This window comes from Bubalus kerabau, chromosome 6 (genome assembly GCF_029407905.1).
Source record: "Bubalus kerabau isolate K-KA32 ecotype Philippines breed swamp buffalo chromosome 6, PCC_UOA_SB_1v2, whole genome shotgun sequence".
Lineage (NCBI taxonomy): Eukaryota > Metazoa > Chordata > Mammalia > Artiodactyla > Bovidae > Bubalus > Bubalus kerabau.
In genome coordinates, this window is record NC_073629.1 from 81,755,780 (window position 1) to 81,781,504 (window position 25,725).

General features: G+C 41.1%; 1 protein-coding gene across 1 annotated transcript in view; it reads right to left on the reverse strand.

Annotated features, from left to right (window-relative positions):
- Positions 1 to 25,725, reverse strand: part of ROR1 (receptor tyrosine kinase like orphan receptor 1) — a 466,632-nt gene that overhangs the window by 6,734 nt on the left and 434,173 nt on the right. The window contains exon 8 of the mRNA XM_055585619.1: positions 12,746 to 12,957. Coding sequence (XP_055441594.1) covers positions 12,746 to 12,957 — 212 coding nt within the window. The remainder of the gene's footprint in view (positions 1 to 12,745; positions 12,958 to 25,725) is intronic.

The window sequence follows — 25,725 nt, forward strand, 5'->3', positions numbered from 1 at the left end:
GAATGGCACGGAAGGTATTACTTTTGATCTAAACAGGATCCCCATGCTTTTGGTATTAGAGAAAGGTAACAGTGGGGTAATAAAGTACTTCTGAGGGAAACTGGGATGAGGAACTAAACCCAAGGAATATAAACTGATTAAGCTTCCCAGGTGGTGCTAGTGGTAAAAACCTTCCTGCAGCGCAGGAGACACAGATGCAGGTTCAGTCCTTGGGTTGGGAAGATCCCCTGCAGGAGGGCAGAGCAACCCACTCCAGTATTCTTGACTGGAGAACCCCATGGACAGAGGAGCCTGATGATCACAAAGAGTCAGACATGTCTGAAGCGACCTAGGATGCACATGCTCAATGAGGATTCAGGACTCCCCCACTGAAGCAAACCCATAGGCAGTGTGGGATAATTCAAACCATGGGACCTTTGGACTCATATCAACACGAATCTGAATTTGCACTTTGGATCTGCTGCTTTTCATTAATGATAGTTAATATTTATATAGCATTTACTATGCGCCAGACACTGTTCTGAGCACTTGACAAATATCCTGGTGGCTCAGATGGAAAAGAATCCACCTGTCATGCAGGAGATGTGCAGGGTTCCTTCCCTGGCTGGGGAAGATCCCCTGGAGAAGGGAATGGCTACCCACTCCAATATTCTTGCCTGGAGTATCCCATGGACAGAGGAGCCTGGTGGTCTATGGTCCATGGAGCTGCAAAGAGTTGGACACAACTGAGCAACTAACATGACTACAACAATCCTGTGGGATAAGTCCTATATTATACGTGACTGAACTTGGGTGACTTAACTTCTCTAAAACTCTATTTCCATATCTATAAGGTAATATAATATCTAGCCTCCATAATTACAGTAGGGATTAAATCCAACAATGTACAAAAGTAATTTCCACCTAATAAGTGGTCTTTAAATCAATTTTATTATCCATATTAGGGAAGTAATCCAAAAAGTTGAGTCATGCAAATGATTTAGATCCATTTACAGCCTTAAATAGGGCTTCCCTGGTAGCTCAGTTGGTAAAGAATCTGCCGGCATGCAAGAGACCCTGGTTCGATTCCTGGGTCGGCAAGATCCCCTGGAGAAGGGATAGGCTATCCACTCTATTATTGTTGGGCTTTCCTGGTGGTTCAGATGGTAAAGAATCTGCCTGCAATGTGAAAGACAAGGGTTCAGTCCCTGGTTTGGGAAGATCCCCTGGAGGAGGGCATGGCAAGCCACTCCAGTATTCTTGCCTGGAGAAACTCCATGGATAGAGGAGCCTGGTGGGCCACAGTCCATTAGGTTGCAAAGAGTCGGACATAACTGAGCAACTAAGCACAGCACAGCCCAGCCTCAAATAGCTCTAGATAGCCATATATGTTTAAAAAAAAAAAAGGAATGTTTAAGTTTCTTGTTAATCTTTCTTTGTTCTCCTGTAGTTTTTTTTTTTTTAATTCTTTAAAAATGACAGAGAGTCTGTCTTGGAACCTGCGGGTGGGTAAGAATTTGAGTGTCCTGTAGCTTTTTCCTCTGAGGATTCTGGAAGATGCAGATGGAGGCGGAGGGAGCAAAAAAACCCATGGGGAAGAGTAGATGGTGGCAGATGGGAAAGGAAGCAAGCAGGCCAAACTTATGTGGACGGGAAGAGAAGAGGAGGTGGACAGGACTTTGGCGCTGGCCTGACACATGGCCCCTGGGGCTTCATGGCTAAGGAGGCCAGCTGCATTCCCCTACACTGAGGTAAGCAAATTAGTTCTCTGGTATTCATCTATGGAAGAAGAACTCTTGCCATTTTATAGACAGAGAAAGAGGCTTAGAAAATTATCAAGAATTTTTAAGAGAGCCAAAACTGCTGTCCTTGTGTGTATAAGGCCTTCTGTTTGAAACCAGAGAAGCCCGCCGGCCAACAATCCCAGTTGGACACAGCATGTCTCTGTCAGCTCAGCCTGGGGCCTGACACCTCGTAGGGCTGTGAGGTCAGCTTTCGGTGTGTGGTCACTCTGTGGAATGATAATTGTTCTTCTTTCTCCCTGTTCAGACACATGAAAAAAGTTCGTTTTGACTCCAAGTGTGCCTTGTCATAATACCCAGTGGGCCAGAAGGCATATAGTCCATACCCTTCTCTAGCCGATAGAAGGAAGGAATACTTCACAAGAGATAGTCATAACCAAATTTGGGGATTTGCTTTGGAAAGAAACATGGAAAGTAAAACGACCAATTTCACAAAACCTTTTCTTGGAACACCTGTGCAGCAGCCGGCATAGAAATACCCAGGAAAAAAAATAAAAAACAAAACCAAAAAGCTGCTCAGAGCTTGGTTTCAGGGGAACAATTTACACAGTGATTTGCATTTTTTAAATGCTCAAGTTATTTGGTACAAATGAGTTTTAACTATAGACTCATTTTCAAATTTTACATAAATCCTGAACTAGTTAAAAAATCATAAAAATCCTTAAAGAAGCAGTCAGTAGACTGTATGGTGACGGCAGGAAATTAGCTGTATTGTTGAGGAACAGATGGTTTACATTATACAAACCCTTTAGGCTAAACTTGTTTAGGTCTGGCATATTGTAAATTATATTTTAGTAATGAAAGTGAAATGACCTCTGCTTGACCTCAAGTGGGGTTTGTCTGTTTGAACCAATGTAGTGGAAAACTATGAAAGAAAATGAAGTCATAAAGTTTTGGCAGTTCAATTTTGGCTCATTTCAAGTTAAAGGGTTATAAATCTGTTTAGTTTTTGTTTGACAAGTATTTGTCATACAGGGATGTACAAAATGTAAAGAAGTGTAAAATACACATGAGGCACGATGCCAAAGTAAACCAAGTACAAAGGAAAGCTGGAATGAATAGGGTCCTGGGCTCCTATCTCTTTATCACTCCCTCCATTAGTTGAATGACAAGATGGGCTCCGTTTATTATATGCTGTAAGGCAATTAAGTACCTTAAAACTGAAACAGGCTTTCAGTTTAAATGTTAACATTTTTACTTCTCAAAGTAAACACACATCTGCCTCAGTGTGGTTTAAAAAATTATATAATTTTGGCGGGGGAGAAAAATCAGAGTTGATGTAGAAGTTGATACATTATTCTAAAATCTGATTGTATTTCTTCCCCTTGAAATTTCTGAAGAGCAACTGTATTCAGGCTTCAGTGAGCTCTGACCAGAAAAAAAATGAAGAGAGAACATTTTTAGATGGTGAGTTGTTAGGTGTGAGTCCATATGAGTATTGTAGTCCTGTCTAAACAGCTGCTACAGAGGCCAGGCTTCTCTCACCTGAGTGAGAGAAGAAGTAAGTGAGGACATGTGCCCCTTTTACATCCATTAACTTGAAGTATGAAAGAAATGAACCATGGGTAGAGTTTTTTAAAAAACTGCAATTATGTAGATGGAAGATGGATAAGAGCGACAGACTCAGCAACTTTATCTCTCTCCACCTTTGGGAAGTTACACCTTAGGTGATAATACACCTCTGGGTGACACAGCTTGCGACTAACCTGCTATTTCCTGCTCACTTTTCCTAAATGATTACCGCAGGAAATGAGGTGAGGATTTTGTGATGGCCATCAACCTTGGCGTGCAGCACTGATTCCGCTGTGACCTTTCACCTCTAACCTGAACGGGGCATGATTGATGGCTTTACTTTGAGTCCAGAGTGACGTAGACACACAGATAGAAAGCAGAGCCCCAGGAAGGTGGTGTGAACTAGAAGCCGGGGTGGTGCTCCCGGACAGGAAGGTAGCTTCAGCAGCAGGTGCTGGGAAAGGACTGACGTCCATGTTCTTGCAATGGACAAACCTCCTCCTATAGTCCTTGAACCCCTTACACTGGTTCCTTTCCCATCCCTCATGCCCTACCACTGCTGCCCTTTCACAAATATCTTTCACTACTCACACACGCCGATTCTAGCTGGATCAAGTATCTGCAGGAGAGGTAGGTCCCACAAGCGGCATTTGTCCTCAGCTCTATTAGAGGAATAATGAAGCAGATCGTGGCCCTATTGAAATTGCAGGGGGAAGGGGGTGGTATTTGGGATAACAGGAGGATACGACCAGGTTTGCTTCTCTTTGGAGGCTTCTCTGAGAACTATATTCCTTGCAGACTTACTCTCTGAATCTCAAGTACTGACCAGCAGAGTCTACACCAGAGTAGGCACTGGAATCCCCCAGAGGGCTTGTTATAACACAGATTGCTAGGCCTCACTCCTAGAGTTTCTAATTCCGTAAGTCAGATTCTGCAGTTCTGACAGGTTCCCAGGTGATGAGGATGCTCTGGGACTGGAATAAATGAGAGAACCACTGGAATAAATGGAATATGACTTTCAAAAAGAAAGGAAAGAAAAGAATATGCCTTCCTGGATCAGACAGTTCACGAGTGTCTGGTCCCTGCTCCTGGCATGATGAATGACTACAGTCTCTCTGCAGAACCAATTTGAGCAATTTTGACTAATAGAGACAGAGACTGTAACACTCTGCTTTAGGAAGATGCTTTGGAAATGCCAGCAGAGAAAAATGTAAGAGCCATCAACTAGTGTTTTACTGGGTTATATTCTGCATGGCTCCTGTCTTAAGAGATTCAGGTTTTGAAATAGACATCACTTTATAGCTTGGGCCATGTCATCAGTTTATTCTATTTTCATGTGCAACCAATTGTATAGGATGTATTTTCATAGCTGGTTACCTCAGTCAACTGATACTATATATACTATATACCAAAGAGTATACACAGGGAATAGCATATGAGAAACCATTTAAGAATCACGAGGAGAGGGGACACAGCTCCCATTCTAGATGTTTGTAATCTGAGCTACCATGTACTGAATACTTGCCATGTGCCAGATGCTGAGATCATAATAATGGCTGCAAGTTGGGGCTGCGGGTGGAGTGTTTATGTGTCAGGCTATAAGTACTTTATACATATGAATTCCTTTCCTATCACAATAACCCTATGAAATTGGTCACTATGACTATTATCCCCGTTTCACAGATGCAGAACCTGAGGAACGGCAGATAAGTGACCGCACAACTAGTATTTAGGTTGTAAGTTCAGACTCCAGGGTCTGTCTTCCTCATGACTACACTATACTCCCTCATGGGCTCTCTCATTGTTTAATGCATCAATTTATTTAACCCTCATCACAAACCCATGAGATACATACTATGATTTCTCCACTTTATGGATCAAGAAATTAAGGCCTTTGGGGCTAGGTAGCTTGCCTGTGGAAGCACAACTATTAAGTAGTAATGCCAAGATTCAGCTCCACCTATGTCTGGCTTCAAAGATGGAGCACTTTTCTGGGAAAAAGAGGGTAGTTTTCATTTGATCCTCAGAGGGCTCCACAATTTTAGAAGCATGAGTCCCACTGGTGTAAAAGTGGAATGTCAAGGTGTAATTAATTACTCTCTGGTCTCTGATGACCTAGACTTTCTGGCTGATCCTTTGTTGCTAACATTAGTTGACTGGGACAAGTGAATAAAACCATTCAACAGCAGCCTTTACCTGAGTTGGGCATAAGAGCCCTGGATAGCATACAAGATTGAGAGTTTTTAGTATCTGAGAGGAATTCATTTGACTCTAAAGCTGGTTTTCCTTTCCTGTGCATTTTACTGGTTCTTAGGTAAACAGTGGTAGAACTGTGAAACAACTGACCCCACTCATAAATGGAAATGATTACATTCTAAAGCTTAAAGGCCACAACCATTTGATTTGGAGAGGTTATGGACATTTTCAAAGACTACAGCCAAACGAAGTGCCTTCCGGCTTAAGCAATCAAATCCTGGAGGGCATTCCAACCAATAGCTGGCCACATTTGCTCAGAGTTCAGCTACGCTTCTCTGGAAGTGATTTAACCTCAGAAACAGTTCTTTTCTCTATATGTAACTTTCTGATAGTTTGAATGTTTGGTGGTGACCAGGGTTGATTCTGTGGTGGGGTTACTTTATAGTGTCAGTGGGAGAGGGTCGATTCTGCCTGTAAAGAGGTAGAACAGAACGTCAGTAATTTGAATGTCTGCGTGAGCCACCGTGGGCTTGTAACTTGGGCTTGTGTATTTCAGCAGCCAGAAAATTAAGGACCACTGGGCTCCAGACCTGCTCACACCTGGGTTCGAGTTTTGGCTCTGCCACTCACCAGCTGAGTGACTTTGGGTAAAATCTTAATCTCAAGCCTCAGTTTTCTTACCTCCCAAAATCAGGCTCAAAATTAGTACCACCTTCAGAAGATTATTGTAAAGATTATATTGAGATAATGCATGTAAAGTACTTTAGCTTTTTCATAATATCCATTTATAATACTCATTCTTCCTAGAAGTAAAGCTTCTTCAGACATAGTCTAAAGCTAAGCTCTGAACTGGATGGCCCCCAGTCCTCACACCACCACAGGGTAGAGACTGTCCTCTCCATCCTGAGGGGTTTTATCCAGGGTGTGAACAGGAAGTGTGGCAGAAGATTTATGCTCACTGGATGGGCACAGGAATACCAGAGCTACCCAAAGAGTTACCACTATAATCTTGGCTCTGATCCCGTTGTCCCCACCCCAGTTAATGCTGTGGGCTGCTGAATCCTGTATCTTCCTCCCCCGCCCACAGAATCCTGTACACAGCATTTGATAGTTGACTAAAAGGTTTGTGACTGTTCATATTATTGCTGTAGCAAACAATAGTAAATTGTAAACTGTTGAGTACCTGTGAGGTGCCAGACACACTATCTTGAAGTGTCAGAAATATCTCTTTTAGAGAAGATTGGTGGCTACTAGTGGTGGGTGGGGGGAGGGCGGCTTTTTGGGTGGGAGGGACAAAACAGGTATAGAGAGTCAAATGGTACAAACTTTCAGTTATAAAATGTCATAGGCATGTAGAGCATAGTGAATATACTTCATAATACTGTACTGCACATTTGAAAATTGCTAAGGGAGTAAATTTTAGAAGTTCTCATCACAAGAAAAAAGCTGTTATAACTATGACAGATGTTAGCTAGGCCTGTTGTGGTGATCATTTTGCACTACTTAAAAATATCGAATCATTATGTTATATACCTGAAACTAATATCACAAGTGTCAATTATACCTCAATAAAAATAAATTTAAAAATCTCTTCTAAGCACTATTTGTATCCTTGTTTTACAAATGAGAAAACAGTGATCTCATGGCCAGTAAATAATGAAGCCAAGATATAGAATCATATCTCTCTGTCTCTAAATCCTTGATCTTTGAAGCATATCATACTACTTCCCAGAAATAAACCAAGAACAAATGTGGCTGGAAAGGTAAGTTAGGCCCAGAGAGACTCCTGGGTGCTGGGAGAAAGAACTCGATAACTTGAGATTAGGTCCTTCCAGATTGCTGAATCATGATGTCAACTGGGAGCTAAAGCAATGCCAGAGGATGAAATTAGCAGAGAGAAAGAAAGAGGAAAGAGAACTGACAAACGTCAGAGGAGGCGCTCCTTTAGGGAGTCAAAAGAACTGGTGAAGGAAACAGGAGGAGATAGGAGGAGAGCCAAGAGAAAAAGTATTTCAAGATGGTGGCTAAGAAGAATGCTCCAGAGAAATTAAGGAGGAAGAAGACTTAGGAAAGGTCACTGGATTAAATTACATCACTAGTGTTTCCCCAGAGGCCATGTGAAGAGCATGATGAGCTCAGAAGCCTTGGAGACAATGGCTTTAAAGAATGAGTGGAAAAGTTACTGAGGATGTTTTAGCAATAAGTGTAGTGACATTGGATAAGGACAGGGGTTCCCAAGGGTTCCCCCAACCACAGCAGGGCTTTTTAGATGGAAGCATGTTGCTAGCAAAAGGGACTGGTCCAGGGAATATAATCAAGTGTCAGTACATTCAGTAAAGCCTGAATACTTTGGCTGGAAAAGAAAAGGAGAGAGAAGTAGTCTGGAAGTGAAGAAACAGAAATGAGGGTTAGGTCAGAAATAAAATACATGCACTGCAATGTTCACTGCAGCACTGTTGACAATAGCCAAGATACAGAAACAACAGAAATGTCCACTGACAGAGGGATGCAGAAAGAGGATCCCTTTGTGTATACACACACACACACACACACACACACACTGGAATACTACTCAGCCATTAAAAAGAATGAAACAATGCCACTTGCGTCAACATGGATGGACCTAGAGATTGTCATACTAAATGAAGTAAGTCAGATAGAGAAGAAGAAATATTGTATGACATCCCTTCTATGTGGAATCTAAAAGGAAATGATGCAAATGAATTTATAAAACAGAAAGAGACTCACAGACTTAGAGAATGAATTGTGGTTGCTAGTGGGTGGGTGCGGGGAGAGGGGTAGTTAGGGAGTTTGGGATGTGTACACTGCTATATTTAAAATGGATAACCAACAAGGACCTACTGCACAGCACAGGGAACTCTGCTTAATGTTATGTGGCAGCGCGGATGAGAGGGGAGTTTGAGGAGAATGGATACATGTATATGCATGGCTGAGTCCCTTTGCTGTTCACCTGAAACTGTCCCAATATTATTAATTGGCTATATCCCAATATAAAATAAAAGTTTAAAAAATAAATAAAATAAAATACAGCCACCAGTTTTAGAAAGCTATAGGCAAACTTTGCTTTTCCCCAAATCTTCCTTATAATCAGCCAAGAGCTGCAGGAGTTTGACCCTGTAGCCCTCCCCCTAGTCTTCCTGCTCCTCATTTTCAAACTCCTCCACCCCTTAACCTCTCTGTGGATCTAAATCCCACGTAAGTGGGTCACATAGGGAAAGACAGAACTGGGTTAACCCTGAGCTTGAGGGGGAGGCTCTGCCCTTTTTCTAACTCCCCAGGAGGTGAGCTCCACACCGTTCCTCCCCCAGGAGACTACTCTGTGTTTCAGACATGACAGTTGGGGCAGGGTGGCAGGAGCTGGGGGGAGGCAAAGGGAAAGAAGCAGAGAGATGGGAAGTTAGGGTTTCCAGAATTCTTGGAGAAGTTTCATTTTCTGTAGCACTTAAAAAAAAAAAAAATCCTGCTCAGATTGTAAAATGTGTAATTCAAGATAGAATAACCCTCCTTAGTTTCTGCATCACCAGAGTACTGTCAGAGGATTTTTAAAGATGGAAAAGATAGGAGATGAACTTATCCAACAGAAAGGATTGAAATCTTGAGCTGAACAAAATAAAAGGAAAATAAACAAACGGTCCTTTGCATGAACACAGTTGACCTCTTTCTCTGAACAGCTGAGAAAATTGAGACACAGAGAGGCAAACTGGCTTCTCAGGGTCACAGGGCAGTTAGTGATGGGGCTGGGGGAGCACCTCTATTTCCTGACTCTTCAAGGCTCCGAGTTAAGATGCCTCTCTGGTCCACTGGCTTCCTTTCCCCACATATCTGAAGGAGACTCATGCCTCATCAAATTTTTAACTTCCAACTTTCCCGGCCACCTCTCTGGGGACTCAAGCCAGGTCCTATCGCCAGTCTGTCTGGGCTGCCTATTGTCTCCTCTGTGGGTATGGATTTCTAATCTCCCAGAGAAGCCTCTTCTTAATACAAACACTCAGTGTGGGGGAGTGGGGGCAGGGGTGGGTAAAATCAGCTCAGCAAGTGGAGAGAGTGGAAAGAGATAGTTTAAAACCTGAAGGGCACATTCATGTGGATAAATAAGTATGAGGCCAGGGCCGACCAGCTTCCATCCTTCATTCTTTTCTCGTCCCAGCCTTCAAATATCCTTTTGATTTTATTCTGGTAGGGTGTTTGTTTTCAGGACTCTTTTCCCCCCCTCTTTCTTTCTTATGCGTGTCCCTTCTTTTTAGATTTTATAGGTACATGTAATATTTATGTGTCGATGACCTTTCAAACCAGTTTTAGAGATCAACTGTTTACATTTAGGAATTTTCTTTAAGGTCGACAAAGTCCTTTGTGCTTTTTCCAGGAAAGGCACTCAGTAAGAACCAAAACAAACAGCTGAATAAGTCAAATTTGATTGGAGCCAAATCTCTTAGGAGAGAAAGAAAGAAAAAAAAAAACCTTAGCATTTGTTTTTGTTGTTCCCTCTCCCTCCTCAACCCAGTCACATATGCTCGAGCCATTCCTCCTTCCAGTCTGATTCAGAATTGCTGGTGAGCTGTTTAAGGCGAAACTCTACGCCTTGTGTTGGAAAAAATCTTGACACTGGGAGATTTTGCAAGGCATGCTGAGGAAATGGTCCAGAAATGATGAAAACAATGTTCTGCTTTACCAAGTCTCAGGAAAAAATGTATCCCAGTGTATGTTACATTTGTCTCCATGACCATGGAGGATGGAGGACTGTTATTTCTTTGGCCAAATTTCACATGTCTCTGGCAGGACTGGGGCTGTATAACTCAGGCTTACAACTGTTACCCAGGCCTCCTCGGGAGGTCATTCACAAGCCAGGTGATCCCTGTGGTTAGCGTTCAGCGCAAACTGACAAATGGAGTTGCATTTAGTTGTTCGTCTGGCCGCCTACTTCCCCTTCACAGCACGATTTCTTCAGTTAAAAAGAAGAAATCACTGTGTCAGGCAAGTTCAAGGGCTTTACCTAAAGCTGAAAAATCCTCTGCTGCTGCTGCTGCTAAGTTGCGTCAGTCGTGTCCGACTCTGTGTGACCCCATAGACGGCAGCCCACCAGGCTCCACCGTCCTGGGATTCTCCAGGCAAGAACACTGGAGTGGGTTGCCATTTCCTTCTCCAATGAGAAAAATCCTCTAGTCACATTTTATCTCTTCCAGTTACTAGCTCTTTGACCGTCCGTAAGTTACTTACCTCATCTGCAGTCTCAGTTACCCTGGTTGTACAATAGTGATTATAATACCCCCCTTATGTGATGGGTGTGAGGATTAAATGAGATAATGAACATAAAAGTTCCTAGAATAGTTTCTGAAAATTTGTATCACTGAACGTCTATTTGCTTTCTCTGCGACACCACAAGCTCTCTGAGATCTTTATCCGAAAGATGATATAAATCCCAAACATCATGCACGTTGGACATGTTGTGCTGCAAAAGAAACCTCCGATAACCATGGAATTAAGCTGCAGACTGAGGCTGACCTACAAAACTGATGATTTCTCCAAATGGAAATGACTCTTTCTATGACTCCTACCATAGCAACGAGGAGCCCACCTCCCCAGGATGGTGGTTGCTGCTCAGTGACTACTGGAACCAAACTGATCTGGGCCTCATTTTCACCCAGAGTTCTGGTGTTTGTAAGGATTCTCAGCATTTCATAACAGAAATGACAGGGAAAGATTCTTATAGAACAAAGACTATTGCATTACAAGTTTGAAGTCATGGGATATGTAAAAGGTCAACTAGGTATGCCTACATGAATGTGCACTAATATTAACCCTTCTATTTTCTTCTATTAATTGTAAGGATTAAGGGTGCTATGATGTAACACATTACAATATATGTAAATTGGCCAAAAGCAGCTAGGATATCAAGAGTTAAACCTCCCCCCACCCCCGACCCATTCCCCAGCCCACTGAGTGAACTCTGTGGTCTCCAGGGTCTGTGGGTTTTTTTCTGGTAAAAATTCACACTTAAGAGAACAGTGGTTTTGTTTGGGGCAGAATGCTTAATGATGAATTTTTTAGCATTTAAGAAACCCCATAACCCTACCAACAAGTATGACTCTGCAATAGAAAAATATTTTAAGTCTTTTAAAATTAAAAACAAGTATCCAACAGCAAAGCAAAGTAAGATCAAATGAGAGCTATGTGTCAGGCCCAATTATGCTACTTATTGGGTGAAAGGATTGATTTCAGTGTGAAGGCATTTTTTTTTTCTCTAAAACTGTATAAAAAAATGATGCATCTTCTCTTTATGAGGGTCAAAAGAATAATATAGTCTCTAACCCACAGAGAAGATAAATATTTGCTGAATGAATGTTCCTATGGAGTGGGAACATGAAGAAAAAGCAGGCTTCTGTGGATGCAAGAATCCTAAATTATTTAAATGAAATCTCTTTCCCGAGAGGCCTGAGATTGAGGTGCTAGTTTTCCGGAGAGAAAGCCTCTGTTGTATTTCAGCCCCAAGATGTGATGTGTGTTCCATTTAAGGGAAGGGCCAGTGACCCTGGTTTCCTTGCCAGGACCTTGAGCAACCCAAATGTTGAAAGACGTGGAGGAAAAACTAAAAGGAAGTGGATTGATTTAGCATGAGAGAGGAGAGAGCTAAGGGCTATCATAAAACAGCATTCAAAGACTGTAGGAAGGACAAAACTTCTCTTAAAATATATGGAAACCAAAGAGAAAGGGATTTAGGTTAGGCACGAAATAGATTTTTAAACTGTGGTAAAAAACACGTAACACAATTGACCATTTAAGTGTGTGGTACAGTAGTGTTAACACATGCACATTGTCGTGCAAGTAAAAGGATTTTTTGACAATAAAGTTAGTAAACAGTGTTCGATTTCTCTCTCTCTCTGTTCAGCTCTTTTCAGTTTAATTGGAAGAATATGGGATTTCCTTTTTGAAGATTTAGAAAAATAGCTCACACTCTGAGTCCTGCAGGGCTGGTAGAGATGATCTCATAAGGGTTCCTTCCATTGCAAACTCTATGCAAGGCAGTGAGGTGATCATCCAGCCCCAAAGTGGTCACACTGATGAAAGTATGCTCGAGCTGCCTGGGACAGTTAGAGATGCATGCTTATGCCGACAATGCACGCTAGTACTAATACAACTTCTGATTCTATATCATTTGATTTCTAAGCTCGGGAGGGTGGTAAGTTTTGCTTTAACTTGAAGTCTATAGAATAAGTGCAGCTCAGGACTGCTAGTTTTACCTTGGGTTTATACGCGTTCAACATTGACATCTCTACATTTTGACCTCTGACGTGTTTTGGTTGCCTCTGAACAGGTGGTGACGACGACTTCTGGTTATTGCGACAGACACAAATGAAGAAGAAGAGCAAAGCAATGGCCAGGGGGATGGCAACACTAGGCACCAGTATGTACAGGATTTCCATTTTATTCTTCTCCTTGGAGTCCTTTGAATCTGGGTGTAGAAATGGAAAAGAGCAAAAGTTATACTAGTTCAAATAACATAGATAATATTACATAGTAGAGCTTTAAAATGGTCTCCTATTCTTCAATACACACAAACCTTCCATGAGAAAAAAGAACCCTTGCTTATTACAATTTGTTTCTATCAAACCTTCAATGTAGTTTATTAAAGTTGAAAAGTTTAGAGTTCAAATGTTTAAAAATTGCAGAGGGACATTACGAAGACTTCGCATGTGTGTGGGTCACCTCTGTTTAGCAGCAGACCTGCATTTCTCCAACACCTTAAAAGTTAAACGCCACGTGGACGGACTGTATACATCCAGGAGTGTTAATGTGGACCACAGGGGTCTTCTTCCATTGGCCACCAGCCCACATCAACCACAATGTAGCATTCCAGGAATTGTGCCCTTGTCTTGGCTGGCGTGTCCTGCATCTTCCAGAATCAACATCACCAAATACTGGCCCCAGGGACCACAAAGCCCCTGGCCTGAGACTATGAGGACCAGAAGTCAAGGCTAGCTCCATCTCTGCTGAGCTGTGTGACCCCGAACAAATCATTCACCTCTCTGGGTCTCGCTTTTTCTCATCCACAGAAGTGAAGTATCTGTCTGTTTTGGATGGTGTCTACAATTCCCTCTTGCACAGCATCACTGTATAACTTGACACTGTTTTGAAAGCCAAGAATTCTTCTTAAAGAGTTTCATATGAACTCAGTAATTATGAGTGGTAACACTTTGAAGTATATTTTTGAAATCTGATACATTCACTGTTAGCATTGCTTGGAAAATAATGTAATATAAAAGAATATATATAAAATAATATGTACAGAAGGACACAAGGACACATATTTTTCTTTTTTTGGTTTGAGTCTGGCCGTTAAACTCAATGCCCTGAGTTTATACTAAAATTAATGAACGACCTGACTGGTAGGACAAATGCAAGCATTATGAGACAGTAATTAGAGGGGCTGCATAATGATGCACCCTGATCACCAACAACGTCATCAGCTATCTAGCTTTAAGAAAATCCAAAGTGTGAAAAGTCAGACTGACATAAAATTGAGAGTTGATTATTTACTTAAAAGAATCAACCATGCATCCATTCCCTCATCCTCCCATTTGCTCAGTTAGTCAATAAACAAAAGTTACTACTGGCAAGCACTCCACTAGGTACTGGGAAAATAAAATGAAATACAATGTGTGCTTTGCTCTCAAGGAGTTCATGATCTGGTAAGGAAAACAGAGACAAGATAATTACAATATGCTATTGGAAATGCTACAAGGGAAATATGGATAGAGGGGTGGAGAGACCATAAAATCCCTTTAAATAGTAAGCTTCCTCAATACATGTAAGTGAGAATATACTATACATAGCTTTTACTTGCACACACTTTCTTTGGGAACCTGCAGTTCAGTGAGATATGGCAGTAATTAGTCACACTTTCCATAGAAACAGACTCAACATGAGAAGTTAGGAAGGGGCCCTAAAGCCTGTCATCTGTGGGTTAACCCTCAGGGGAGCTGGCGGAAGGGTGAAATCTGCTTACTGAATATAATAAAAGTTATAGTTTTAATATTTATTGAGTGTTTTCTATCAGCAGAAAATCATGTTAGCTGTTATTATTAATATGGGCCAAGTATTGTTCCAAGCACTTTTCATAACTCATTCATTTTATCCTCACCACCAACCCCATGGGATAGGCACCATCCTCATCCTTGCTTTTACAAAGATGAGGAAGCTGAGGGGCAGGGTGGTTAATTTATTTGCCCAAGGACATGTAGCCAGTAGTTCAACAGCTCGGATTCCTCTCCAGTTGGTCTTGCTTCACACCTCCTGCTCTAGACTTCACACCTCCTACACTAGACTGCCAGTCATTTGAGAGTGGCTGTTGTTTTGCACCTATTTTCCTGGGGTAGGTTTTCTCTTGTTTCATGGAAGTAGGAAGGAAGGAGGCCTGAAAGGTGGGGAATAACACTGAAGCTTTGCCAGGTATGATGCTTTTGAACTCTCCACTTGTACACTGTGGCAGGTGAGCATAAACCCAGGCATCTCTGAAGGTTGTTCTAATCATACTAGTCGTTGGGAACTGGGTTTTGGACGTTGTAGTAACGCCTATGTCTGCATGTCTGCGGGTGAGTGGACAGACTGAGGGAAAGGGATGGCTATATCTCTTTATCTATCTATCCATCCACTTTACACAACAAAGGAGATTATGTTTTAGAGTGAGAAATCTCTGAAGACGGACTTTTTCATTATCTGTGTAACCTTGAGTAGGCACGTGGCTTCTCTGAGCAAACTCATCTGTAAAATACCTATATTTCAGAAAACTGTTATAAACCACAAGTGAAGAAACATGCAAAGTATCTATTCTAGTACCTGTTACAGCTCAATCTCACAATGTTTACCCTCCACCTTTAGAGTAGGAAGATTCAGGGAATAAAAGCTTTGGGCTGGAAATTCTAAATAACAGTAAGCCAGAAACCTCTCTCTAACCTCAGTTATTCAAGGGGATAATAAAACCTGCTCTGCCAACCTTGTTTAGTTCATATGAGAGAGGATAGTCAGCAAAGAGTCTGGGAAAACTGAAAACTGCTGAGTAGTTATTCAATGCTGTTATTATTATTATTTGGAAAAGGAAATGGCAACCCACTCCAGTATTCTTGCCTGGAAAATCCCATGGACAGAGGAGCCTGGTGAGCTACAGTCCATGGAGTCGCAAAGAGTTGGACATGACTTGAGCGACTAACACTTTTATTATTATTACTAATTTTTTTGGAGTATAATTTGCCTTATAATTTTTTGTTAATTTCTGCTGTAAAGCAATGGAACAGGATAGAAAGTCCAGAGATAAACCATTGCACCTATGATTATTATTAACATTATAAAACACTTTCAAGTTTCTCAGGCCCCTGGGGGGGAAGTGCCTCTTGTTATTCTTGGATTTTCAGTGAAATCATTTTGAGGGTAAGATTACAAAAGGAATGAGGTTAATTTAGCACGAATGTAAAGCTAGTCATTTTTCTGGCCACATTTTTAGCAACAAGAGAAACTAGGGCCCTCACCTGTCTGGCAAACAAAGGAGTCTATTCTGTACTCACTCCGTATCAGATTATTCATGGAACGCCTTTGACTGTAAACGGGAGGTCTGGGACAAATCCCCGTGTAGGTCTGCCGGAGAACAAACTTCAAGAAGCTAAATCCTTTAAAAATTGTCAAACTTGGCTCCCTCTGATTACACTGGAGGATATGCAAACGAGGACAGTGTCTTCTTGCCAAGTGAAATAATCAAGCAGAACACTACGTGGTCATGTTGGAAGTGACAGAAAACAAATTCAGGCCCATTGTAAGTCTTACTGACTACACGCTTCCTTTCCCACACGGCTCTCTGCACTTGGCCAGAAGGGGAGTCACCGTCTGGCTCAAAAAACTTCATATAAAAACATTCCACAGAACAACTAACCTTACTCATGGAAAATTAGAAAACTAACATTTGCCCAACTTCTTTCTAATGTCCTAGCATTTTTATTCCTCATTTTAACCCTGCACTTTGGATTATCTTGTTTTCTATTTTTTAAGTCTTTCTTGAACTTGTTACACTATTGCTTCTGTTTAATGTTTTGGCTTCTTGGCAGAGAGGCATGTGGGATCTTAGCTCCCTGACCAGGGGTTGAACCTGAATCCCTCACGTGGGAAGGCAAAGTCCTAACCACTGGACCAACAGGGAAGTCCAGGTTATCTTGATTTCACATACAGGGAAACTGAGGCTGAGAAAGGATAAATTTGCCAAAGCTTGAACTGTGGTGTTGGAGAAGACTCTTGAGAGTCCCTTGGACTGCAAGATCAAACCAGTCAATCCTAAAGGAAATCAACCCTGAATATTCATTGGAAGGACTGATGCTGTAGACGAAGCTCCAATACTTTGGCCACCTGATGCAAAGAGCTGACTCATTAAAAAAGACCCTGATACTGGAAAAGATTGAAGGCAGGAGGAGAAGGGGTCAACAGAGGACAAGATGGTTGGATGGCATCACCAACTCAATGGACATGAGTTTGAACAAGCTCTGGGAGATGATAAAGGACAGGGAGGCCTGGTGTGCTACAGTCCATGGGGTCGCAAAGAGCTGGACACCACTGAGCGACTGAACAACAACAAAGGAAGTGGTGGAGTCAGGGTTGGAATGTAAGTCTGTCTGTCTTCAATGCCTCTGTGCTTTTTAAATTACATGACTAATAAAAATTAAAACACTATATGGAATTGTTTTTCATCATTCTTGTTAAGATTCCAAGATTCCTTCTAAGGATAGACTAATATCTAGTGGGAGTTATACTATTAAAAAGAATCACATAAGAACAATGGACATTATTCTTACTATTCATTTTAAAGGGTAATAGACACCTCGGAGGCACTGCAAAGAAAATTGGCTGAAAATTAGAATGGGGAAGATTTTTAAAACTTTGGAATAACTGTTTAAAAGTTAAATGCACATATTAGTTACATCAAGTTAAATACTTGGGATTTTTGAAACCAACAATTTAGCCTGGACCACATGATTAATTTTCTTTTAAAAATCAACAATTTGGTATCACAGTTCACATCTGACATTCCTATTTTATTTTTACAATGATATTCAATACTTTGATTAGTAATTAAATATAATGGAGAAAATACTTCTTTCTTCTCTTGGGGCTTACAGCAAGGTAAACACGATTTCTCATTCAAGAGGTACTTTTATGAAGTGAAACATCATCTGGGATATTACTTTGAGTTAAAAAAAGAAAGTACTCAGATCTTAAATCTGGCAAAGGTGGGAAGAAGTCTTACAGAACCTTAGAATTCAAAGGAAATTAAACAAGTTGAATTACGATCTTGTCTGAAAAAATTTAAAAAACCATAGAAAACAAACAGAGGCGCCACCATTTATTATTTGAAAACTACAAAATAAGTGGGCCTGTGGCAGATGGGGGCCTGCACTGGTGATACTTAAGCATGTACCTGGAAACTGAAGCAGGAAAGGTGGCAAATAGGCCTTCAGTTGGCACACTGGGCCCAGTCACTTACTCTCTCGACTTAATGATAGAAATACTAAGGAGATGATCTATTGCCTTATGTATTCTCAAATGAATTCTTTAAAAGACTCTGAATAGCCCATATACAGTGATTAACATTTTTCTCCTTGGAAAATGTTTTAACCACATTAAGTTAGGGGCAGTAACTCATTTGTGAGTACTTGAGAAAAAACCTTAGTAACTGGAATCCACAGAAGTTCACTAAAAGTTTCTTGAAATCTTGGGGCCTACATTTTCTACAAAAGGAAAGAGTTGGGCTAATCTTTTAAATTAAAAATTTTTTCTTAAAAATCATGGTAATAAAAAACATGTAAGAAAATTTACCATCCTAACCATTTGGAAGTGTACATTTCGATAGTGTAAAGTATATTCATACTATTGTACAGATCTCCAGAATTTTTTCATTTTGAAAAACTGAAACTCTGTACTCATTGAACAACAATTCTCCATCTCCCCCTCCCGCCAGACCTTGGCAACCATTATTCTACCTTTTGTTTCTAGGAATTAGACTACTTTAGATATCTCATGTAAGTGGACTCATATGGTATTTGTCTTTCGGTTGGCTTGTTTTACTCGGAATAATGTCCTCAAGGTTTATCCATGTTGTTGCATGTGACAAGACTTTCTTCTTTCTCAAGGCTGAACCATGCTCCATTGTATGTAAGTACCACATTAAAATATTTTTTTTTTAACCCATTCATCTACTGGTTGGCATTGACTTGCTTTCTGCTTTTGATATATTGTGAATAGTGCTGCGATGAACATGGGTGTGTAAATATCTTTTTGAGATCTTGCTTTCAGTTCTTTTGGATGTATACTCAAAGTAGGATTGCTGGATCATATGGTTATTCTATTTTTAACTTTCTGAGAAATATCCATATGCTTTCTATAGTCGCTACTACAATATTTTGCCTTTCTATCTACAGTGTAAAATGGCCCTAATTTCTCCACATCTTTGCTAATATTTGCTATATTCTATTTTTTGATAGTGGCCATCTTAATGGATATGAGGTGAAATATCATTGTAGTTTTGATTTGCATTTCTTTAATTATTTTAATTATTAAGTAGAATGGGAAAGAATGGAGATCTCTTCAAGAAAATTAGAGATACCAAGGGAACATTTCATGCAAAGATGGGCTCGATAAAGGACAGAAATGGTATGGACCTAACAGAAGCAGAGGATATTAAGAAGAGCTGGCAAGAATACACAGAAGAACTGTACAAAAAAGATCTTCACGACCAAGATAATCATGATGGTGTGATCACTGACCTAGAGCCAGACATCCTGGAATGTGAAGTCAGGTGGGCCTTAGAAAGCATCACTACGAACAAAGCTAGTGGAAGTGATGGAATTCCAGTTGAGCTCTTTCAAATCCTGAAAGATGATGCTGTGAAAGTGCTGCACTCAATATGCCAGCAAATTTGGAAAACTCAGCAGTGGCCACAGGATTGGAAAAGGTCAGTTTTCATTCCAATCCCAAAGAAAGGCAATGCCAAAGAATGCTCAAACTACCACACAATTACACTGATCTCACACGCTAGTAAAGGGATGCTCAAAATTCTCCAAGCCAGGCTTCAGCAATACGTGAACCATGAACTTCCAGATGTTCAAGCTGGTTTTAGAAAAGTCAGAGTAACCAGAGATCAAATTGCCAACATCTGTTGGATCATCAGAAAAGCAAGAGAGTTCCAAAACAACATCTGTTTCTGCTTTATTGACTATGCCAAAGCCTTTGACTGTGTGGATCACAATAAACTGTGGAAAATTCTGAAAGAGATGGGAATACCAGACCACCTCACCTGCCTCTTGAGAAACCTATATGCAGGTCAGGAAGCAACAGTTAGAACTGGACATGGAACAACAGACTGGTTCCAAATAGGAAAAGGAGTACGTCAAGGCTGTATATTGTCACCCTGCTTATTTAACTTATATGCAGAGTACATCATGAGAAACGCTGGGCTGGAAGAAACACAAGCTGGAATCAAGATTGCCGGGAGAAATATCAATAACCTCAGATATGCAGATGACACCACCCTTATGGCAGAAAGTGAAGAGGAACTAAAAAGTCTCTTGATGAAAGTGAAAGAGGAGAGTGAAAAAGTTGGCTTAAAGCTCAACATTCAGAAAACAAAGATCATGGCATCCGGTCCCACCACTTCATGGGAAATAGATGGGGAAACAGTGGAAACAGTGTCAGACTTTATTTTTGGGGGCTCCAAAATCACTGCAGATGGTGAGTGCAGCCATGAAATTAAAAGACGCTTACTCCTTGGAAGGAAAGTTATGACCAACCTAGATAGCATATTCAAAAGCAGAGACATTACTTTGCCAACAAAGGTCTGTCTAGTCAAGGCTATGGTTTTTCTAGTGGTCATGTATGGATGTGAGAGTTGGACTGTGAAGAAAGCTGAGTGCCAAATAATTGATGCTTTTGAACTGTGGTGTTGGAGAAGACTCTTGAGAGTCCCTTGGACTGCAAGGAGATCCAACCAGTCCATTCTAAAGGAGATCAGTCCTGGGTGTTCATTGGAAGGACTGATGCTGAAGCTGAAACTCGAATACTTTGGCCACCTCATGCAAAGAGTTGACTCATTGGAAAAGACTCTGATGCTGGGAGGGATTGTGGGCAGGAGGAGGGGATGACAGAGAATGGATGGCTGGATGGCATCACTGACTCGATGGACATGAGTTTGAGTAAACTCTGGGAGTTGGTGATGGACAGGGAGGCCTGGTGTGCTGCGATTCATGGGGTCGCAAATAGTCGGACACGACTGAGCGATTGATCTGATCTGATCTGATCTGATCTGATGCTCTTTGGATCAAAGGGGGAAAAAAGCAAATGAAGGATGCAATAAAAGTCTTAAAATTTCAATAAGAGATGACACCAGATGTTCAAAACTAGTTCTGGTACACATACTTGTTCCTTACTAGCTTTTTATTTTCCCCCAATTTAAAGTAGTGGTTCACATTTAAGAAAAAAATGATGAAGAAAAAAAGATTCCAAAATCCAATAGGTTCTATAACATTGAATGTCTTTCATCTTTGATAGGATTATTTTGGAGTGATAGGACAAACATGTCTAAACTTTAGCAGAACATTTGATCAAGTGATTCATGATATCCTTATGGACAAAAGATGGAGGACTAGACAATAATATCAATAGACGGATTTGTTCTTCATCACATGGCTATACTCTAATAGTGTCAATCAGCAAACAACATCAAATTATAGAAGGCTATCCTTGAGAGGACCTGCCTGTTCAATACTGTCATCAACTACTTGATGATGACATGTTTATCAAACTTGAAATGGCCTGAATCTAAGAAAGATAATTAGTTGACTACAGAAATAAAATTTTAAAGGATGACACACAACAGGTTAGAATAATGACCCTCAAACCCACAGTGGAAATTTTATAATATGATAACTTGGAGTTAGGTTAAAGCCCTGCTTAGAGAAGTCCATGATTCAACAGATCTACTAAATAATTTTTGATATAACCAAACTAAAAACAAACAAACAAAAGAAGATTCATACATTTTAGTGAAGACTTGAAGGCTCAGTTGGATCCAGCAACAGCATGATGAAATTTCTGAAAAAAATTTTCATAGCTGGCACGGATAGCAATGAGACAGCCTTCATTGGCAGTACTGAGTCATCAAGAATCATGGTCCTCTTCTGGTCTGTTCTGGTTTAAAGATGTCAAAAATTGTTTCAACTCTAAGAGTCATGTTTTTTAAGAAGGATTCTGGAGGAGCAAGAAACACTCAGAGAGGAGGATCAGTAAGGAAAGGTGGGAGGAGCTATATGCTCTTTGGATCAAAGGAGAAAAAAAACTGAATGAAGGATGCAATAAAAGTCTCAAAATTTCAATAAAAGATGACACCAGATGTTAAAAACCAGTTATAGTATACACACTTGTTCCTTACTAGCTTTTTATTTCCCCCCAATTTAAAGTAGTGGCTCACATTTAAGGAAAAAAAAAACAAAAATCAGGAGATTTCACATACAAGTTTTAGCTTCTGGCATACAAAGGCAGATTTGAACAGGGGGAACCAGCACATAACTTTGGTTAGAGAGATAACCTTGTCTCTGCAGGTCTCTGGCATGTTCAAGCAGAGGTTGTTTGATTTCTATCTTCCTTTAAGATGCTCTGGTTTTATAAACGGAGTCGATGTACCTTACTGAGGCTCCCACTGAACTTGGACTCTCTTACGAAGCACCTGATTTAGAGCCAGTGATAAATACTTCCCCTAAGTGTCCCCAGCTCACCGGATCTAGTCTTAGTCATTTTCCATGCAGCTCTATGCTGAGGCTGATCTCTATGCCCAGGATTAATGGGACTCTGGCTTCCAGTTAGGTCCAGCTCTTGGGAGGCACTAGCATGATAAAAAGAACCCCAGGGCAAGAAGAGAGAGTACGGTTGGTGTGTTTATTCCTCTGGCTCCCTTCCTGCTGGGTTGCAGAGGCTTGCCTGCCTGCCTCTACCAAAGGCCACAGCACACGCTGGACAGCCCTCTCTTCTGCCTCGGCTGTACTCTATGGGGAGGGGTAATCCACTCTCCAGGCCTAGAATGGTATTGCTTCACTCCTGTTAGCCCCAGGTCCTGCACCTTATTGGTTTACCCTAATCCTGCCACACCTTTAAAAACCATATCTTTATAAAATTCTCCTTAGTCTATTTGCTTGTGCTTTTTGTTTCCTGCCAGAATCTTGACTGATGCAAAGCCAGTAACAACAATTGCCATGGTGTTACAGCAGAGTTCTGTCACTCAAAGTTCAAAATGACAAGGAGCACTTCCTATCGGCATGGGGGCGGGCCCAAAGAGTTAAGGGCCTCCAAAGCTTATTGCTAGAGTAGCTGACACACTAGGTGAGTGACTCAATATATACTGGAGACAATAAAATTAAAAAAAAAAAATCCTTTTAGAGAAAATTATTTTATGTTGACACGTTTGTGAAACATGACTCAGTTATAAGTTTTTGGTAACGATTGTTCTTTACTTTGCTGAAAATAGACAAAGACTGGAGACCAAAGTACATCTTGAAAATCCCTGGAGCACAAAAATAACTCTTCCGGAAAACTTCAAACTATACAAAACAGTGCTCTATTCCTTCCTCTGCTCCCCCTCCCCAACATCCAATCCACAGTAATGTTCAATTTTGGTTTGAAGAAATGGCTGAAAGACAAATTGCCTTACAACAGGTCTTCTATGAAATATGGGAGAAGGCTGCTGACAGAGTGAGTTAAAAACTGCAGTGTTCGCAATCTGGAAAACATCTGCCTTGCCCCAAACTGTAAACTACCACGTTGGAGAAAATGGTTTGTGACAAAGCAGAACCCAGGGTGGGTGTTTGTAAGGTGATGGGACAAGTCAGGGCTATTCAGGCACAGAATTGGGCAACGTGCCCTTTGGCAAACCGGTGCAAGCCAAGGACTTAAAAGGAAATACAAAAGCAACAGGCCAGGTATGAAAACTCCATATGGAGCCAAATGGCTCACTACTTTTCTTATCAATGGGTACTCTTCGGTGAAGCTGGTTTAAGAGTAAAAACAATACCACTGTTTGGAAGCTCTGGTTCTTTGGTGGATGAAGAAACCTTTATTTAGCAGTGATTCAAACACACTGGCCTGGATAGTAGAAGAATCAAGACTCATCTAGGTGGAAATAAAGGGCTGTTGCTGTTACTGTTGTTAAGTTGCTTCAGTTGTGTCCAACTCCGTGTGACCCCACAGACGGCTGCCCACCAGGCTTCCCCGTCCCTGAGATTCTCCAGGCAAGAATACTGGAGTGGGTTGCCATTTCCTTCTCCAAATAAAGGGCTAAGGTTTGAACATGAAAACATGAATGTAATCAAGGTTCTGCCTCCTCACTACAATTCAAAAAAAGAAACAAATAGGGGATCTTAATTAGTTGGGAAGACAGAAAATATGGACAAAGGGAAATGGTCAGATCAATGCAAAAGGAGCTCCCAGAGAAATAGACATTTTTCACAGTTTCCCTCTCAGAGCTGCATAAAACAGCAATGATAAGGGCTACAGTGAAACTGTGAGTTGGGAGGTGTGCCTAGGTGCCAGTTGGAAAGAACATAGGCAAATGTTTCTTTTTCGACTTCTTTTCCACCCAGTCCACAGTATTTGGCTTGGAAGGTGGCCACAGGGACTAGAGGTGAAAACGTAGCAAATGAAGGTTTGCAGGCAGGATCTCAGGGAAGATGGCCAACTCTGAGGACTGGGAACCCAGGGCTGCCAGGAAGGGAGGAGACTTAGGACTAAACGGGAAAAGGGCAAACGATGTGAGGCCTGGGTGGAGCTGTCAGGGGAACTAGTCCCTAAGAACACCCTGAACACCCTGGTCTCAGAGTAGATGTCTTATGGCTGGGGGCTCCATTCCTGCATCTGCGCAGCTTCAAGTAAGAAAATCAAAGATGTAGAGAGGAACTTTCCTGGTAACTTGGTGGATAAGAATCTACCTGCCAATGCAGGGGATAAGGGTTAGATCCCTAGTCCGGGAAGATTTCACATGCCATAGAGCAACTAAGATCGTGTGCCACAACTACGGAAGCCCGTATATCTAGAGCCTGTGCTCAGCAACAAGAGAAGCCAGCGCAATGAGAAGCCCGTCCCACGATTAGAGAGTAGCCCCCAGCTCACCGCAATTAGAGAAAAGCCCACACATTAACAAAGATCCAGCATGGACAAAAATAAATAAATAAACAAACAAAGATTAAGAAAAAAGATGACCTAGAGAGCTCATAAGGATCAAAGGGAAAAGGGAAATGATAAAGGAATGTTTATTCTTCTGAATAAGATAGAATTTGTTCTTTAAGTAGCTGTAGTGTGGTGGACACAGGCTGGACCTTGAATCCTGTGGACCCAATCTTATTTTTAGTAAAAACAACATTGTCTCAGCTTTTCCATCAGTAAAATGGAGGTGATAGCTTTAGCCTGTGGTTATTATGAGGGTTAACTCCACACATTTTATTAAGCATCAGCTAAGTCATAGGCCAGATGCTATTGTAAAGAACTTCACACAGTGTTCAACCAATAGCAAATATTAGCACACACAGAAAAGCAAGTTACAGCACACAGGAACACGGGGAACGATAGTGTTTAAAGTGATTTGTATTTCCCCCTCTGATTCTTCTACTAGATTGTAAGCTACAGGAGGGCACGGCTTGTTCATAAAATCTAAAGCATAGTAGAAGTTCAACATATATACATTGGTTTCAGTAAGTGAATGAATAAATAATAACTGTTCTAATTGCTGGATATCTGGGATAGGAAAGAAAAGACAGGGAAGATGAGAGCTCAAGTCTGGCGCAAACTTCTTTTGTTCTTTCCTCTTCTCCAGGCGCTGCCTGGGCTCATGCACACAGCCCTAGCTAAGCCAATTCCCAGAATTCACAGCAGACATATTTGGTTGTGTTTAATTTTATGTTCTGTCTTAGAGTAAAAGTTCACAGATAAAATGATCTGGGGCACACTGTTCTCAAATGCCTTTATTCTAGAAACTATAACAAATGCTCACATTCTGCATTTAATTAGGTCTATACTTCTTTCAGCCTTACTTAGTTGAAATGAAAACAAAAGATATCAGTAGGAAAATGAGAAACCCCATGGAGATTTTGAAACCTCTTTAACTTTGACTTAACTAAAGAATGCAGGAACATTCCCATGAGATTCCATC